We start from the raw sequence: 19037 nt of genomic DNA, 5'->3' as shown, positions 1-19037 counted from the left end.
AGCTAATGTCCCTGTCCAAGATGGATGCTGCTCTGTGGAGACCTCGGGGTGAGTATCCCCAAGATGGATGCCGCTCTGTGGAGACCTCGGGGTGAGTATCCCCAGTCTAGCTAATGTCCCTGTCCAAGATGGCCGCCGCACTGGGGAGACCTCGGGGCGAGTATCCACAGTCTGGCTAATGTCCCTGTCCAAGATGGCCGCCGCACCGGGGAGACCTCGTATCCCCAGTCTGGCTAATGTCCCTGTCCAAGATGGCCGCCACACCGGGGAGACCTCGAGGCGAGTATCCCTATTCTGGCTAATGTCCCTGTCCAAGATGGCCGCCACACTGGGGGAGACCTCGGGGTGAGTATCCCCAGTCTGGCTAATGTCCCTGTTCATGATGGCCGACGCACTGGGGAGACCTCGGGGTGAGTATCCCCAGTCTAGCTAATGTCCCTGTCCAAGATGGCCGGCGCACTGGGGAGACCTCGGGGTGAATATTCCCAGTCTAGCTAATGTCCCTGACCAAGATGGCCACCACACTGGGGAGACCTCGGGGTGAGTATCCCCAGTCTGTCTAATGTCCCTGTTCAAGATGGCCACCGCACTTGGGAGACCTTGGGGTGAGTATCCCCAGTCTATCTAATGTCCCTGCCCAAGATGGCAGCCGCACTGGGGAGACCAAGGGGCAATAACACCGGTCCACTGGAAATGAATGGTGAAATTGTGTGGCTTTTTTTTAGGGTGAATGAGTTGAATATGTGGGAAGTAGGGATTTTAGGGGTGTTGAAAGTCTGAATGTGAGTTGAATGAGTTGAATGACCTAAATTTGTGGAAATTGGGAAGGTGTAAATGTGAAAAGTTAAATTTCCAATTGAAATGAATGGTGAATAGTTGAATTTTTGTGGGCTTTTTAAGTGTGAATGAGTGAATGTGTGGAAAGTAGGAATTTTGGGGGTGTTGAAAAGCTAAATGTTAGGTGAATGTGTTGAATAACTTGAATTTGTTGAAACTGGAATGATGTAAATATGAATTGTTGAATATGGCAATGGGAATGAGTGGTGGAATTTTATGTTTTTTTTATGGGTGAATAAGTTGAATTTTTGGGAAGTAGGAATTGTGCGTGTGTTGAAAAGCTTTACCAATGTGAGTTGAATGAGTTGAATCTTGTGAATTTTAATTTTGGAATGGTGGAATTGGGAAATGTTGAAAGTCCTATTGGAAATGAATGTTTTTTTGGGGGTATAAAGTGGAAAAAATTGGGGAAACGGTAAATTTGAGGGACGAAAAAAAAAAATGCTACCCCGGAAGGCATGAATTTTCTGAATGTTTTGAAACTTGAATGAAGAGAATCGGGTGAAAAATGTGGAAGGAGTCACACACTAAAAAATGCGTTAAAAAGTGGAATAATAATAATAATAAACTATAGGATCGCCTTCATACAATAATAAAGATTCAGAATAACATGTGTGATGGCCTTCTCCTTCACACAATAAAGTATTCTGTAGGTTTTATTTATTTTTCACAAACCCTGTTTCCAAGAGCATAGCCTTCAATAAAAGTTAAGCTTGTAAAATATTACAACCAATGCATCTTATTCATTGATTTTTTTCCCCTTTTTTAAAATTACTGAGCACTTGCACTTTTCAAGGAATTGTACCTCCTATTTCTATTTACACAAACTTATTATGTACTTCAGTATACTGTATATATTGGGAGACACATTCATGGAACCACATATACGGACGTAGTTATGCACAGAGCTTTTCTTGAACTGAAACACTGAAATAGCTCATTTAATTAAGGTGACTGTGTGGGGGGGGGGGCGTGTGGGGGTGCGTGCATGTGTGTGAGCGTGAGTCTTTTTTATATTTCTACCAAAATATGATTTGTTCTGTCTGTCCCTGTATTTTTATTTTTTGTATTTTTTTACAGCTCGTTTTTTTATGTCCTTTTTGTCCACAGACATCCATGGTCTTTTATAGTTGTGAAAGGAAACCCATCTTCTGCTGTAGAAGATCATGCTCTCTATCAAGGTAGCAATTCAACATATGCTCTCTATTCAGCCTGTTCCGCTCCGGCATTCACAGGGGGGAAAAAAAAAGTCATTGCATGTTATTGTGTCAGACAACCAAAATTGTGCTTGGGCAGAAAACCCTGGAAAAGACAAAAAATTTTACTTTTATAAGACTAACGTATTTTGCATATTTGTGTGTTTGTTAAAAGGGACCAAAGCCTCCTCAGAAGCCCGGAGCTCTTGTGTTTTTCAGTTGAGCTATGCAGAGCATTTCACCGTAACAGCCAGCAGCCAGTGGGTGCAAGGTACCTCTTCACACCTTTTCACTAAATTAATGCTATTCAGACCTGGATGCACAGTTCAGCGCAATCCTAGCATGTAGTTTCCACAGATGTTTTGATTGGCTTTTCAATTCACTAATGGTTGGCTTCGTATCTCGATTTTGTGGTCACGATTTTCGGTTTGGTTCGGTATACGCTGCGTCTTAGAAAAATCAGTTATGTCAAAAAGCCAAAGTGTATATTCACAGCATCCTTCTTAATGTCTATTGTTATAATTGCTTTAGGTTAAATATGAAAGAATGAACGCAGGAAGTATGTTCACAGCATTGTTACAACAGAGATATTGCGTTGGAAAGCTACAGACTCGGTACGCTGGTCTCGCTGTCGTCTGATATGTTATGCGAGTAATGAAAGGCACTCTAAACAGGTTTCTGGTGCTGGATGGTTGCTAGTCCCTTGAAGTTCAAGCCAAACAGAGTACATAAACAGTCAAGGGAATACAGTAGTAGAAAACATGCTGAACGTGCGCTCCCTTTTAAACAAAACTTTTATCTTAAACGACCTGATTTTAGACAATAATTTACAAGGTATTCTTTTATTTGAGACATGGCTTGGTACATATGCTTGAGTTGCTCTCACCGAGGCTTGCCCACCGAATTTTAGCTTTTTATTTTCTACCAGGGATGGGAAAAGAGGAGGCGGGACTACATCAATTTTTGTTAATACTCTTATGTCAAAGGAGATCATTTTTAGCAGCTATTTATAGTTTATATATTTATAGTCCTTTGCTTTTAGCAGTTCTCCTATTCTCTGCATTACTGTTTATAGATCTCCCCATCACACCACTTCTTTTATGACAGAATTTTCAGAATTCTTATCCATTTTATATTCCACTTACAACCGGCAATTTTAATGTACACGTTGACGATATCTCGTACCGGCTCTCCAGATAATTTTCAAACCTTTTAAACTGCTTGGATTTTAAACAGCACGTCCCGCAGCCGACTCACAACAGCGGACACACCCTGGATTTGGTCATAACCTATGGCCTGTCCGCTAGTGTATCCTCTGTTGTTGACCTGGCTGTGTCAGACCATTACTTTGTGTATTTTAACATCGCCAGTTTTAACCATCTGGCATCCCTGATGAGAACAGTGAGGAAACGCTATCTATCTTCTGAGGTAGCTGCAAATTTTATTGAGATTTTAAAGAGCACTCCTGCCGACATTTTACCTGCACCCTGTGATTTTATTGATGATAATTTTAACCAGAATTTGAAATCATCCTAGGACTCAGTAACTCCACTTTTAATAAAAACGACAAAAACAAAGGCTGTACCCCCGTGGAGAAATAATTCAATCAGAATATCAAAATGAAAATGCAGAAGTGCAGAGAGGTAGAGAAAAAGTAAACTTACAGTACACTACGAAATATTATGTGAACAACTAAAATCCTACAATAAAACAGTCAAACGGGCAAGATCTTCCTATTTCTCAAACTTCGTTACAGTTAATAAAAACAACCCCAGATTTCTCTTTTTTAACAAGTCCCCACAGAGACCAACAGACGCTCCGTGTGAGGACTTTGCCTACCACTTCAGGAGTAAAATCGATGACATAAGATCCAGTCTTTTAGCCCGTCACAACTCAAGTTTAAATAAACCTGGACAATCATATTTACAAGAGGAAACACTGGAAAGTTTTGCCCTGGTTGATGCAAGGACACTTGATCGAGTTTTCTCCCAGGTAAATCCAACAACCTGCCTTTTGGATCCAATTCCCACATTTCTTTTTAAGACATTTTATGGATTCTTCGAGGAACAAATTTTAAATATAGTCAATTGCTCTCTCCAGACGGATGTATTCCCCACCGCCTTTAAAACGGCGGTGAATTCCCTTCTGAAGAAGAACTCTGACCCCAGCGTTTTTAATAATTACAGACCTGTATTCAACTTACCATTTTTAAGTAAGATTTTAGAAAAACTGGTGTTTCTCCAGTTAAATCATTTTTTAAACACAAATAACATTTTAGAGAAATATCAACCTGGTTTTAGGATGACCCGCAGTACGGAGACTGCTCTTTGAAGGATTTTAAATGATATTAGGTGCACTGCAGACGTGAGAAAACTCACAGTCTTGGTGCTACTGGATCTAAGTGCTGCTTTTGATACAGTATATCACCAAATTTTATTAAATAGACTTAAAAACCTAGTGGGCATCTTTGGTACTGTTTTTAACTGGTTTTATTCCTATCTCACAGACTGACCTTTTTGTAAGTATGGATACTTGTTCCTCCAGAACCCATGAAATTAAATGTGGGGTTCCCCAAGGTTCAATTTTAGGCCCAATACTTTTTAATCTTTATATGCTTCCCCTTGGCGACTGTTTTCTGAGTGTGTGTTTAGTCTTTTGTTTAGCGTGCTTGCGCGGTCGCCAAGTTTTCCTTGTAATCTATTTGGCTCGTGGTGCAACAGAATTGCTCTTCACGGTGACCATTTTGGTACTCCCACCGACGTCAGTCTTGTCAACCCCAAACAATTTACAGACGACAGATGACATGGACTCGCGCCTAGCTATGAATCACCGCTCGACACTCCATATTTGAAACAGCTCCGCTGCAGTGCGGACAGAGTCACGTGACCGGGTCCTGCCCCCTGATTCGGCGAATGATTATCACTTCCTCCTCCTCTGCAGTCAATGCACCCTGGCTTTCAGCATTTCCTCATGCTTTGCGGCTGTCGACTGACTCGAGTCGTTATGCTTTGAGACAGTATTAATACTCGATAATGTAAAATTACACATCGTGAAAGCAAGATTGCCCACCTCTAGTCCGCAGAGACTGTTGATGTTTTTAAGAGGAAGCTCACGACTTACCTTTATAGTTTGGCTTTTAAATCCATCCATCCATCCATTATCGATACCGCTTATCCTCACAAGGGTCGCGGGGCGTGCTGGAGTCTATCCCAGCTGTCTTTGGGCAGTAGGCAGGGGACACCCTGAATTGGTTGCCAGCCAATCGCAGGGCACACAAAGACAAACATCCGCACTCACAATCACACCTAGGGGCAATTTAGAGAGTCCAATCAACTTACCATGCATGTTTTTGGAATGTGGGAGGAAACCAGAGTACCCGGAGAAAACCCACACAGGCACGGGGAGAACACGCAAACTCCACACAGGGAGGCCAGAGCCGGGATCGAACCCACGACCTCTGAACTGTGAGGCGGACGTGCTAACCAGTCGACCACCGTGCCGCCCACAATCTGAACTTTTAGTTAGTTTAGTATTTTAGTTCTTAGATTATATAACTGTTTTGTCTTTTAGTTTTGTTTTCTGTTGTTAGCTTTTAGCTCCAGTGTTTCCTCATTGGGGGCCTCCGCCTTGGGGGGATAGCTGCCCTTCCCGCGGGGGGAGTCACTGCAGGGGCTCATTAGGTCCAGGTGACCGGGGGCCTCTACACTAGGTGTGGGGTCTCCCCGGCTAATCTGGTCTCGGTGATCCCCTCAGCGTGAATGAGCCCCCCTTAGGTACCCTTTCCTCATATGGTTTCTTTGTGCCCTGTCATGTCTTTTTTAACACAGTTTATCAGGTTGTGTGCTTTGTGTGTGCGTGTATGTGTGAGTGCTGATGTACTGGCGGATATATGTCTTTGGGTTTGTTGGGAGGGAGGGCGGGAGCGGGTCTTCCTTTTATGTGTTTTGGACATTTTTATTGCACAGCACTTTGAGTTGCATTTCATTGTATGAAAAGTGCTATATAAATAAATGTGATTGATTGATTGATTCCCACCCTTTTAAACACTTGTTAATAATTTAATTAAAAAAATAGCAGAAAAAACAAATACGATTCTATACTTACACTTTATGTACTCAACCGTTGACTTGATCATGAAATGGCGGAAACTTTGGATGAGTTTTTTCTCAGAAGCTTGCAGTTTCCTTCTTTAAATCAATCAGTGCCACCCAGAAGAAGTCATTTTTAAATTGTTTACAAATTAATATGAAACCAGCACTGTATAGCATCAAGAAAAATAATACCATGTGTGGGAGAGAATCTTTGCGGGGTAGAAACAAGGCTTTCTGTAATTAATAAGATAAGATAAGATAAGAATGCCTTTATTGATCCCACAGTGGGGAAATTTTCGTTGTTACAGTAGCAAAGATATAGGTCACACAGGGGCGGCGGCATAATGTGGCCATTAATGTATAACATTGACGGCAAACATTTAGAATCAAACCTATGTAGATATACGCAGTAACGTGTATATACACATGTGTATACACACCAACCTACATCTACATAAAAAATATGAGGAACACTCATTTCGGCCTGTACATAGTACAGAGGAAAAAATACTCTAAGTGACAGTGCTGCAGTGCTGTAGTGAAATGTAATGTTGAATTTATTTCAATCATTCAATAAATGCACTTTATTTTACTTAATTGCTCTTTCTTTTGGGCGGCACGGTGGTCGACTGGTTAGCACGTCCGCCTCACAGTTCAGAGGTTGTGTGTTCGATCCTGGCTCCGGCCTCCCTGTGTGGAGTTTGCATGTTCTCCCCGTGCCTGCGTGGGTTTCCTCCGGGTACTCCGGTTTCCTCCCACATTCCAAAAACATGCATGGTAAGTTGATTGGACTGTCTAAATTGCCCCTAGGTGTGATTGTGAGTGCGGATGTTTGTCTCTGTGTGCCCTGCGATTGGCTGGCAACCAATTCAGGGTGTCCCCTGCCTACTGCCCAAAGACAGCTGGGATAGGCTCCAGCACGCCCGCGACCCTTGTGAGGATAAGCGGTATGGATAATGAATGAATGAATTAATGCTCTTTCTTTTGTCAAACTCAAATGCAGTTGACACAGTGAAATATAAGCACCTTTTGTCATGTTCAATATTTTGGTTATGTCAAAGGTTCAGTGGCAGGTTTATTTCTGTATTTATCAGCAGTGTAAAAAAAAAACTAATCTCATGGAGTCTCATGAAGTGTTTCTGCAGCTACGTGGCCACGATGTCCTTCTGTGCAGCTCCTTCATAGCTCAGGCAGTGAGAAGCTGCCAATTCTGCAGCATACAAAACATTGAGTTGTCTACTAGTCTACATACGTTGCAGTGGTAAAAGTAAATAAACATCTTCGAGTATGTAATTAACTTAATTTAGTCAGTTGCTTATTTCATTATTTCATCATCAAAGTCACAAGCAAAGTAACCTGTGGGCTGCTGAGAAAATGGAAGCTGGGTTCATGGCCACTAATTTATGGAAGGGACACTTCACTTAATGAGCTCGTCAGCATGAGGAACACAACCCATGCTGCTATTGGCCACTTCAATGGTCTGTATCATTTTGTCTTGGTAAACAGGTTTTTATTGGCATTCACATTGCGGGTTCCCAACCACTGTAATTTTTTGATGTCAATGTTTTACTGAAATGCACTGTAAACACAGATTACTGTACATCATTTTTATGAAAAAATTATATCCTTGAAAAAGATTAAAATCTGTGAAAAACATGCAAAATCAAGTTATGGTCACAAATCCGAACCCTGCAATAGAGTGAAGCAGCAATCACCGAACCGTGAAATAGCGAGGTACCACTGTATATGTGATATTAGATGCAACGCAGGCAAAATTTCATACTCGTTTAATCATCTCGCTTGGATTCTTTCACATTTTCCTTGACTGTAATTAATCAGCGATTGTGTTATCATCACAGCGTTACGTTCTCATCAATAGTCTGCCCGAGTGCAATGCTGCTGTTATCGACTTTGCTTTTACAAACGGTTCATATCTGATTCTAATTAGATGCTTCTCATCTTTCATCTGATTGCAACTTTATGAAACCACTTCTCCAGGCACACAAAGTTCAATATGTGTGCATCAAAGTAGTGGCTGAATCACATACTGTATGTTTAAAGATTCATGTGTAGGCTGACTCTGATTAAGTCTTAAAATGCAGCCCACAGCCAAATATTAATCTCATAACAGCGAGTCTGAAAAAGTAATGGGGGGAAAGGGTCCTTCAATGGCCTCTTTCACACCAGCCATCTAAGCAGCCGGCTGGAAGCTGGCTTTTTCCAGATTGATGTCCTGTGTGTAAAAGACCAATTTGGGATGGGTGGAATTTGCCTGCCACCTCCTATCAGAGGTATAACTCAGCTGGAAGCAACCACAGCGAGACGTTTAACACCTAAAACGTACTGTCGATGCCAAATGTTGCTAAAGATCGTTTGACAATGACATCACCCTCCGTCTAATTATATTATAGGGCAACCCACATCAGTTGTGTTAATGCACACTTCGGACATTGCAAGAGTCCACTTATGTGTGTACCATATGAAAGGGACAGGTGGTTGGCTGGTTATTTTATTCAAACAGCTTCAATAAAAGAGAACAGAACAGTCAATACATAGTTCTTCAAGAAATCAAGCCCATCGAAAAGGCGTAGAATGAAGCTAAAGCTTACCAAACCTATGCCTGTTTTACATGACAAAGCATATTTCAGCAAAGAAAATTGTTGGCACACCACAAATACCACAAAAAAATCCCAGCTCTGCTGTTATTCTGATGCACAAATTTCCTGTGAATACAGTATTTAAAGGGATGGTTGGGTCGGGATGGCCATGTTTTCACTAACAAGTTAATTTTATATATTTTTTGATCAGGAAAATGTGTCATTTGAGTTGTCATTTTCTATTTTATCAATAAATTTGGGAGGAATTAGGAAATAATTGACTCCATGAATAACGCCTCTTTTTAATGAGAAAAAAGGCCGCGCCCCCCACCCCTCTATTCATGTTCGGTCGGAGTCACTGGGGGGACTGATTACAAACTCCATTGGAAATCATTGTACTTTCATTACTTATAACGTCCAAAAACGGTGATCAATTGGCACCACAATTTATGTGGACATCCCTACTAGGGATGGGAATTTTGACTAATTTGCCCGCCGACTAGTCTCATATTTTATTTGCGACTAGTCGACTAGTCTATAAGCAAGAAAACTTGAAATTTAATACATATTGAATTCAAAGTTGAAAATGCAAATGTTTTGTGTATTTACAGTAGGGGCTATTTTAACCCAAACATTCAGGACAGTTTGTTAATTTAAATTCTATATTTAATATTTATTTTAATAAATGTTTTTGTATTATTTTTCACAAGAGCTTTATTTTTGAGAAGTTCAAGACAATACAATAATGCAGCTGTTACTGAAAGCATGCTACTGAACACCAATTGATTGGCTAACCTTGACTTGCTTTAGAAAGAAAATATATATGACAAACAACGCTGCATTTTAAGGGAAAGCAAGGAAAGTCTATCTAATCCAAGCAATTTATGTAATCATATGGTACCTGATGTATCTGTATGTACAGTAGCTGCTGCTACGCATGATATAAGCTAAATATTAGCTAGATATGTGCATTTGTGTGTTGAACTTGTTGGCTCAATATTGCAATTAGACGTATTTAGCCGATTCTGACTTCGGGTCATGAGCTGCATCAGCGTCGGCTTAATGAGCCGGCCGGGCCGGCCCGGATTACCGACCCCGCGAAGGGCGACTGCTGCCACCGCGGTGTCCCAGCGGCCACTGCAGATGTGGAGATCTGTGGGAAGGGCACTCCCCGCCCAGAGTCGCCACCGCCGCTGCCCACGCTTGCCGGCCATGACGAGGAGCTGAGCGCGACTGGGGGCGAGCTAACGTGCTATTGTTGCTACCCAGCTTGCGGCAGGAGACGAGGCTGCGCGCCGCACATGTGGTTTCTCATCGCTCCGGGAGAGTAGTTGTAAGCGAGTTTATGCTTAAAAAGCCTACAGACGACCTTGTTGTCATCTGCTGCATCAAAATACTGCCAGGCGGTGACGTTGGTTTTCGTGGGAGCTTCGACATCTCTTTTCTTCCCCAAACTTAGTGTCGCCGCCCCCTACTATGTGTGCATGTAGAGGAGCAATTCTCTCTCTTTGTGCTTGGCTTCTTTACAGAGGCAGAGAGTAATGAGGAACAAGATGCGTGATATTGCAGCGTTTAACCGAATAGTAAAATACTAAACGTTTAATAAATCGTAGACGGTTAAACGGTTAAAACAACTAGTCACGCACATCCCTAATCCCTACTAATGCCCACGTCAACATATCAAAAGGATTAACCTCTCCATGGCTGATTTATATGAGAATGAGGAAATGTGGAAGTGAGCAGAGCTACATAGATTTATGCTGGGAGGAGCACACACTGCTTCTTTGCTGATTACGGTTGGGACGGGCGAGGCCTTAAACACCAGTCAGGATATTTACAGAGACTGAAGTGGGAATGAGTAGATGTGCACATTTATTTGGATGAGGAATGGCCCCAGTTCGACCTACAACACGCCGTCCAATTTGGAACGTTAACAGCCGAAACGGTATGTTCCAATGTGGCCACACTCGGCTGAAAGCACATGCGGTCCGCGATGATGTACACGTTCAAGACAGCCCCAGTGTTCGAGGAGGTTTTAGCTCACTCTCACGCCAAAGCTGGCAGCTGCAAGCGGTGTTGGGACAACGCACGCGACTGCTTGGGAGGCAACCCTGCGACATGAAGATCGACGCAGGCTGGACAGACAGTAAGGAGCTAATGGTGTTGTGCTAACGCCTTTTGTTTTAACGGCCTGAAGCTAGTTGTTGCTATTAGCCTTGCTGTTATCCTACTATTAGCTGGGGAGGGATAAAGATCCATGCGTGCCTGTTGCTTGTTCCCAGCCGCCGTCTGCCTCCTGAGAGTTGACACGAGTTTATCGTAGCTAAATTAATATTTTTGATTTTGTGGAGGTGATCATGATTAGCTCACGTTTGAAGTCAATAAATCCAAACGATTGAGCAGAACACTTTTATACTTTCACAAGTTGAAGTGGACAAGAGTAGTAATGTGCATTTGCATTTTGGTGGCGATCGGACCGTTTTAAACAGAACTGACAAAGCGAGCAATATTACCACGCTTGCCTCCCTCCTGTGGCGTAGACTGCTGAGACCGAAAAAATTAACAAGCCGAGCTACAAAAGGGGGCGTGCCATTTGTCTTAAATTTAATCCCAAAAAAGTCTCTTAAATCACTACAAAGTCTTTTTTTTTTGTACTGATGTCATTTTTACATGCAAAGCTATTATTTAAGTGCCAATGTTAAGGTCATCCAAGTGTCACTTTAAGATGGCATACTCGTAAATGGATGTTGCAAGTCAAGAATTTGACATAAATCTGACAGTCAATCCTACTTTGTGTGTGTCCCACAGAGACTGAGTGGACAGAATGGTTTGACAGGGATGATGAAAGGGGATCTGGTGACTGGGAGAAGTTGACGGATCTGCGTGAGGCCTATCCAGACCGTCTGTGTAACAGTCCGCTGGACATTCAGGTAAATCACATACATGTATACTGTATGCATGTACAATATAGTTATTGGATACTGCAATCCGAAATAGAGGGACCATTAAAATTACATGAAAGTGCTTCTTTTTGATCATTTAAAAAAAAAAAAAAAACAATTCACCAATCACCCATTCACCAAAGCATACTGTTCGGATATTTTTGAGTTTTGCCCTCCAAATGGGCTCATCAGAAGCGCACACCGATCACAACTCGTGTTTGTTTTGTTTATTGAACAATAAACCACAGGTCATAAACCTGAAACAAAACAGATTAACAAGATTTCACTATGATGGTTACCTTCCAATGAATTACACATATAGCACTAATACATTACATTATAAACAATTGAGCATTATATACATATTTATAACTAGTGTTAATTAGTTTTGAAATGTATAGCACATATCGTCTTTATTTCATTTTTGCTCACAAAACGTATTCAACATCATTACTAACTATAATTGACTACATTACCCATAAAGTGTAGCGCCACTGGCTCATGCGCACAATGTGTCCCTGCTCCCAGTCACCGGTGACCAAATAAATGCGCTGCCCACAAAATCGCTTCCACACAGACTTAAACAAAGACACTGCAGCAGTTGCAACGTCCAATACACCACAGTGCAAAAATAAAATATCAATCACTCATATTGCATACCTGGCAACCACAGGCTGTGCTGAATCTTACAAAATAATAATGTAATTTGCCCGTACATTTCTGTATATAATCTTACACAGTATCTATATATACTCTTACAGAGTATTTATCGCTCACGGGAGAGGTGGGGAATACAGAACGGATATTTCTATATAGAATCTTACACAGTGTTTTTCGCTCAACGTGTGGGGTGGGGGTTTTCGGGGGCGGAAGGAACTTTGCTCGTGCAAGTCGGCCGAAGTCTGCAGTCGGAATCGCGAACGGACGCTCTGGATTAGAGCCGAAATGGTCAAGACGAGATCAGTTTTACAAAAAATGATTTTTTTTTCCCATACAAAAATTGTTATACGGTGTATACAATTTGAAATGATCAAAAAACGTATAAAATACGGGGAAAACTTACAAGTTGACAGGTATGATATTGCCACAATCGATCGCGTGAGTGCCTCGATGCGTCTCCGTGCTTGATCGTCCGCAACTCGCAAACTACATAAACTCCCCGTTTAATCTTAAGTAATTTTGAGTGCTGGTGCGGACACATAATAATAGACGCTAATGATAGGTATATAAATAACAAAAATGGCATGAGAATCTGTGTTAGTAGATGACCACATACCAACGGGCTGTGTGCTCCTGATTGACAGTTGAGATGAAATGCCAAATGACAGTCAGCTGGTATTTGTAACCTTTGCACCGCGCATGCGTACACAACACCTCGGACATTAACAGACCCGGATAAAAAGGAATATCAAATAAATGAAGTAATAAATCTGTCCATTAATTCAAAAGTCTTAACACATACAGTATATAGCAGTAATACTGTTCCCCGCTGCATACTGTATGTCCTGTTTTCCTCATTAATATTGCTTAGCATCCCTGAAATGCACTAGGTACTGCAAATACAAGTTATTATTATTGTTGTTGTTAAGTTTGTATTAGGGGAAAATATTGAGAAGTACACAAACACCTATTCCAACAAATTTGTGATGCTGTGTTAAATGTAAATAAATACACTAGACCTCCGCTATTCGCGGGGAATATGGACTGGCTGGGCCAGCCCGCGAATAGTTAAAATCCATGTATAATTCACGCCCATTAAAATTAGTTGGGGGGGGGGAAACAATACATTATTGTAAACCAAAATAATAATTGAAAAAAAAAACCAAAACCCTCCAATATGCATTTTGTACGAAAAGGAGGAGGGAATAAGAACTAAAAAAACAACAACAAAATACTGAAAAAAAAAATTGTGAAAAAAAAGTGTGAATAAGTGAGTATGCAGGGGCTCCACTGTACAATGATTTACACATTTTTTCAACCTATTGAATACATCACGATCCGATCAAAAGATGGACTTTATTTACATATATATATATATATATATATATATATATATATATATATATATATTAGGTTTTTGTACTCTTCCCAAACCGTCTCGGTACGGGGTTCACGGTTCAGTGCATGCAGTCATACGACGAATATGTCTGATGGGGGGAAAAAAAAGGTCAACGCCTGAGACTAAGTGACGTTTGAAACCCGGCTCCTAGACTAATTGATGGTGCTATGTACGTATATGCCGATTGCTTCAGTAATTACTCATATCTTTTGCTCTGTTTGCTTTCACTTATGCTGCTTAAAAGTAGCGGGGATAAGTTGTTGGTGTTGAGCGTGTTTCTTTTTTCTACCCCCGGTAACTGTATCGGCATGGTGCCGTCTTACATATGTTAGCATTGTAGCGTCTTCCAAGAACACGCCGTCAGACGTAGTTTAATTAACGCATTTTATTAGTCCAATCGCTGTGGGTCGCAGCCGACGCCAATACAGTACTACAACCGTTAAGTTAACAAAGTGTCACGGCTCCCTCTCCTTCGTCCTCCATTCCTCCTCTCTCGCCCGCACGCCCTCCCATCTAGCGAGCCGCGCGATGCATTCATTAGCCTCTGAAACAACACAACTCGGCAAAACACAAATTCGACCACAACACAGATAACTCAATTCGTTACAGCATGTTTGAAGTGTTCCCTGCAACTACCGCACGGAGGTCGAACAACGCCGACACACAGTTGAACAACAAATGTGGCGGTCGCTTGATCTCAGGCATGACCAGTGTTGTTTTTGGCAGGCATTTTTGATTTAAGTCTTAGTCTTAGTCTTATGGACGAAAATGCTTATTAGTTTTCGTCACATTTAGTCATTCCTATTAGTGATAGTTTAAGTCGAGTTTCAGTCGACGAAAATTCAAAAAGGTTTTAGTCCGCTTTAGTTAAAAATAGGCGTACAAGGTTTCGTACATACGTTCCATACATACAGGCATACATTTTTTAACTGATTCATCAAAAAATGTAAGTACATTGGTGGCTAACCGCATTGCTAAGGCTAAAAAGTCATTCAATATTGGTAAAATAAAAAAAAACCTGTGGATTCGCATTTATTATTGTACACACACACACACACACACACACCAACACGGAACGGACCAAGTGGTCCGTGGTTGAAAAATGGTTGGGAACCACTGCCTTAATCTACTTTTATATTTGACTTGACACACAACAAGCGATGGAATTGACGTTAGCCTTGACGTTAGCTCAACCAAAATAACTTATGCCTTAACTCAGCCCATTTGCGCCACGAGTTAAGTGGTAAACTTTAAGCACAATGAAATTGATCACAAGCAGACTGTTGAATAACAGAGTGCAAGTAAATGTATACAGTATGTTAACAGGACGTGTTGGGACACAATATCAGCGTGGTGAGACCTCTGATGTCGCTTGAGATTTGTCATTCTTTCCACCTAGTTTGTGGCCACATTCACCGTTACCACTGTCTACAATGCATTGTGTTGTTCTATTTGTTGGGTTGTACAGAAAGTATGTCCATATCTTTCCTTCGTTTCTGACCACCAAGCCCATTTGCTGTCACTGTCGCCATGGTCCGTCAAAGGAAAGCGTGTCAGTGTGCGTGAGCCGAGACGAATGACCGTAGACCTTTTAGTGTTTTGTTGTGACGGTGTGTGCATCCTGCGTGCGCCCAGCGTGCTGTCCCGGCAGTGGGCGTGCCCAAACGAGGATAGGTTGCACCGGCACTGCAATTTTTTGAAAGACAGATTACAATGTACAATAGGAAGGGATCTCATAAATTTTGAACGTCTGACGGACCACACGCTAACAATTTCGTCCTGTCTCGTCACCAAAAATTCATGTACGTCACGTCATGTTTTCGTCATCAAAGAGCCACGTTTGACTCGTCATAATCCCGTTATCGTCATGAAAAAAAGGGGCGTACACAAAACAACACTGCTCATATATATATATATATATATATATATATATATATATATATATATATATATATATATATATATATATATATATATATATATATATATATATATATTATACACACACACACACACACACACACACACACATACATACATACATTCATTCATTTAAAAAGGGGCCAGTGTATATTAATGGAACATTTACATACTGTATAAATATGACAGATTATAGTCCCTTGGCAGGTTGTAAATTTTTGGGTAAATTTGTGTACTGTACTGAGCCTCAACAGAAATATTCTGAAGTGTTTTTTCCAATGTTTAGCAATGTTGGCAACACCCCAACGAAGGAAAGTAGAGGGAAAAAATAAAATATATGAAACATTTATTCATTAACAAATGAGCAGAATTTTTAGGAGACAATGTAGCTGCTTTCAAAATTACAACTAAATACTTTAGTTGGAACCTTTTCAAAATGATTTTAATGAAGAACTGAACTAGAACTGTATTGATGGATATGGGAACTCATCGTCGGCCACATAGCATAATTGATGAAGTCATTTTTTGATATCTGCACAACTTTACAATCCTTCAACTGCTATATCATCCTGCCTTTCTCCCTTTGTCATTGGCCAATCACAACACTTTTTAGAATTAAAAAAAACACCATCTGCCAAAATCATCTCTTTGACTCAGGCAGTTTTGATGCTACAAACAAAATGGCAGACAGCATGAGAACGAGGGCTCGGCTTTGCACAAGTGAAGCATTAGCTCTTTTCCTTGATTAATTTCCATCTGGTAAGAGTCAATTAAATGGATTATGAACTATGTATTTCAACTTTAAATCACATTATTTGTTCGCAAGTAGCTAGCAAAGACTAGAAAAAACTGCTGATGTTTCTTGAAGACATCATACAGCCGGGATGGCCCATTTCTCATTCAAAAAGTCTTTTGATATATAGTTCAATCAGGAAAGTTATATTAGCTTGCATTTTAAATTTTAGCAATTTGTTTTAGAGAAATCAGTAAATACCTAAGTACTCTCAAAAAGCCCCTTTCTCGTCAGCTGTACAGCCATGCCCCCCTTCCTCTTCCCATGTCTTTTTGCGACTCAGCAGAGGAACAGGACATAATTTGTCCATCCAAATCATTGTACATATTGTCCAAAAACAGCAATTTATGTGGACATCTCGACACTTCAACCTTTGAAAATGTCACAATTTACATCTCGATGCCACTTAACAGAGAATGAGGAAATAAACAGCTTACATGTAGTTTCTCTCTCAGATGTGCTGTTTTGATAAGTCTCCAACATGTACGGCGCTACACGGGGGCTACAGGGTGCTATAACCCTATCAGAAATCTGTCTAGCTCCCCCATTAATCTATTCATCTATCTAGCTATCTATCTAGCTATCTATGTTTTAAAACATTAAAATGTTGACAAGTTGCAATTGTGTTCCAGAACAATTCCTGTCCCTGTGTTTTTGCTGCAGCTGTACCCCGTTGTGTGTTTGGGAGGGCTGGGAGCAGCGGGTTGAATGTTTCAGTTACTTGCGTGTTAGGTTAGAGTTAGTACACATTTGAACGTATTTGCAAACACATAGTTTTTTTAATTTGTTGGGGGACGCTACTGAGACATTTTAAAAAACATTGCAGAATAAACTAGAAGATAGGATCATCTGGGTCAAGTTACAGCAGTTTTTATTGTGTAACAAATAGGAGTGTGACAAAATCTCAATATGGTGATACATCACAATGTTTTGTCTTCCGATCGATTATCGATACCCCTCTGACAAGTATTGATATTTTAAATTAATATACGGCCGCTGTAAAGACTCTTTATTGTTCATTGCTTATTGGGCAATTACTTGGCGGTCCACTAGGGGCGTGTCGCAGAGGAGTGACGGGGAAGTGGGCAGAAGTCGTCAGGCGAAGAAGACAAACAAACAATTGGAGAGAGCATGGCTTGCATCATACAGAAGGTGTGGCTGCATTTCGGACTTTACAGTAGTACGGATGGAACTAAGCTGGCGAAGGAATTTTCTATATGCAAGAACTGTCTCACAAAAAAAATAAGGTGCACTTGAAACACGCAGAATATGCACAGACTCTTACAGCGTAATTACACAGCACCAGTCGCAAGTCAAAAAGTCACCCAACGACTGTTAGATTTGCATCCTGGCCAGACTAGCGTGGGTTCTCTACTGCAAACAAAACTCCCTTTTAATTCTCCTGGAACAAAGTCAATCATGCACAGCATCTGTGTTTATATTTGCAAGGATCTCCGCCCATATAGTGTAGTCTAGAATGGTGGTTTTTGCTACATGAAGCGCACTCTAGAGCCACACTACGAAATAATGTCGAAAACGTTTCACTGAAAAAACAATTACAACTTTGTAGGAAGAGACCGGCCTTCAGATATTGAATGCACTCGAGTCATAAGAACGAGTGGGTCTTACCTGCGGTGGCTGGACATCAAGGGACACACTGTCTTTTACTGCCACCGCTGTGCATTTTATCAGCCATTGGGAACTCAAATCAGACATTAAAGTTATTCTTTGATTTTCTTTTTCCCTTTAAAATCTGCAGGTAGAGGCTATGCAGTAGATTTGCATTTTACAGCAATATTACATAACAAATTTCACAGTTTTTCTGACCCACTGTGAACTGACATATAAATATGTCATTGGGATAGAATGAGTTAAGTCATTTTGTTTGCAGAACTGTTGCAATAATAAATGGTCTCTATAAGGAAGCCATGTATTTGTTTATAAAAAAATTGCACTTGAATTTAATATTGTGTTTCAGTCATGGTACAAAAAAGGTTTTCTTTGAAAAACATAAATTTTGAATTGTAGTATCGTATATTATCGTGGATTGATTTCCTGACCAATATATCGATAATCGCTGTATCGTCATATCTTGGGATAATCTCTATCGTTACCTTTTTTTTTCTTGTCAAGATGGCAGAAAGTGCGCCTGTGTCTTTGGCGAGCTTCTTGACAATTCGGCTCATTTTACTGTTTTGGCTGATTGGTGCTTCATTCACAAACGCTCTGCTTCTGTATGATCGCCAAACTTTATTGGACTTTGGATGCGGCGTTGGAAGTTCGGGTGCGATTGAGCGCAACTGGAAAGAGACGTTGCCTGCTGACATCGCGGCGGACCTATTCCATCTCCCGCCGCTACCACCGCGGCAAAACGGCGCCGAGGCAAACATGGTGGCAAGCTAGCGAGGCTAAAAAGGGAGCTGGTGCACGCTTCGTCCCCTGCTCGCTCCTGGACGCACGGACGTACTGTACCGCTGTGCCTCGCCCGAGACCCCGCTGCTGGCTGCCTGATACCCGTCGTCGGCTGTGCCGAGGAATTCCGCCTACCAAGCGCCACCCGATGCAGTGTGAATCGCCAACTTGTCAAGGAGCTTCCCCGGGC

At 41.2% G+C, this 19037-nt stretch overlaps 1 protein-coding gene across 3 annotated transcripts in view; it reads left to right on the top strand.

Annotated features, from left to right (window-relative positions):
- Positions 1 to 19037, top strand: part of cemip (cell migration inducing hyaluronidase 1) — a 216620-nt gene that overhangs the window by 105353 nt on the left and 92230 nt on the right. For all 3 annotated transcript variants that reach the window (XM_086025001.1, XM_086025000.1, XM_086025002.1), the window contains 3 exons: positions 1948 to 2018; positions 2209 to 2304; positions 11530 to 11651. In XM_086025001.1, coding sequence (XP_085881127.1) covers positions 1948 to 2018; positions 2209 to 2304; positions 11530 to 11651 — 289 coding nt within the window. The remainder of the gene's footprint in view (positions 1 to 1947; positions 2019 to 2208; positions 2305 to 11529; positions 11652 to 19037) is intronic.

Source organism: Filicampus tigris, chromosome 3 (assembly GCF_054856515.1).
Source record: "Filicampus tigris isolate MCC_2025a chromosome 3, RoL_Ftig_1.0, whole genome shotgun sequence".
Classification (NCBI taxonomy): Eukaryota; Metazoa; Chordata; class Actinopteri; order Syngnathiformes; family Syngnathidae; genus Filicampus; species Filicampus tigris.
This window is presented reverse-complemented; position numbering and strand designations above follow the sequence as displayed.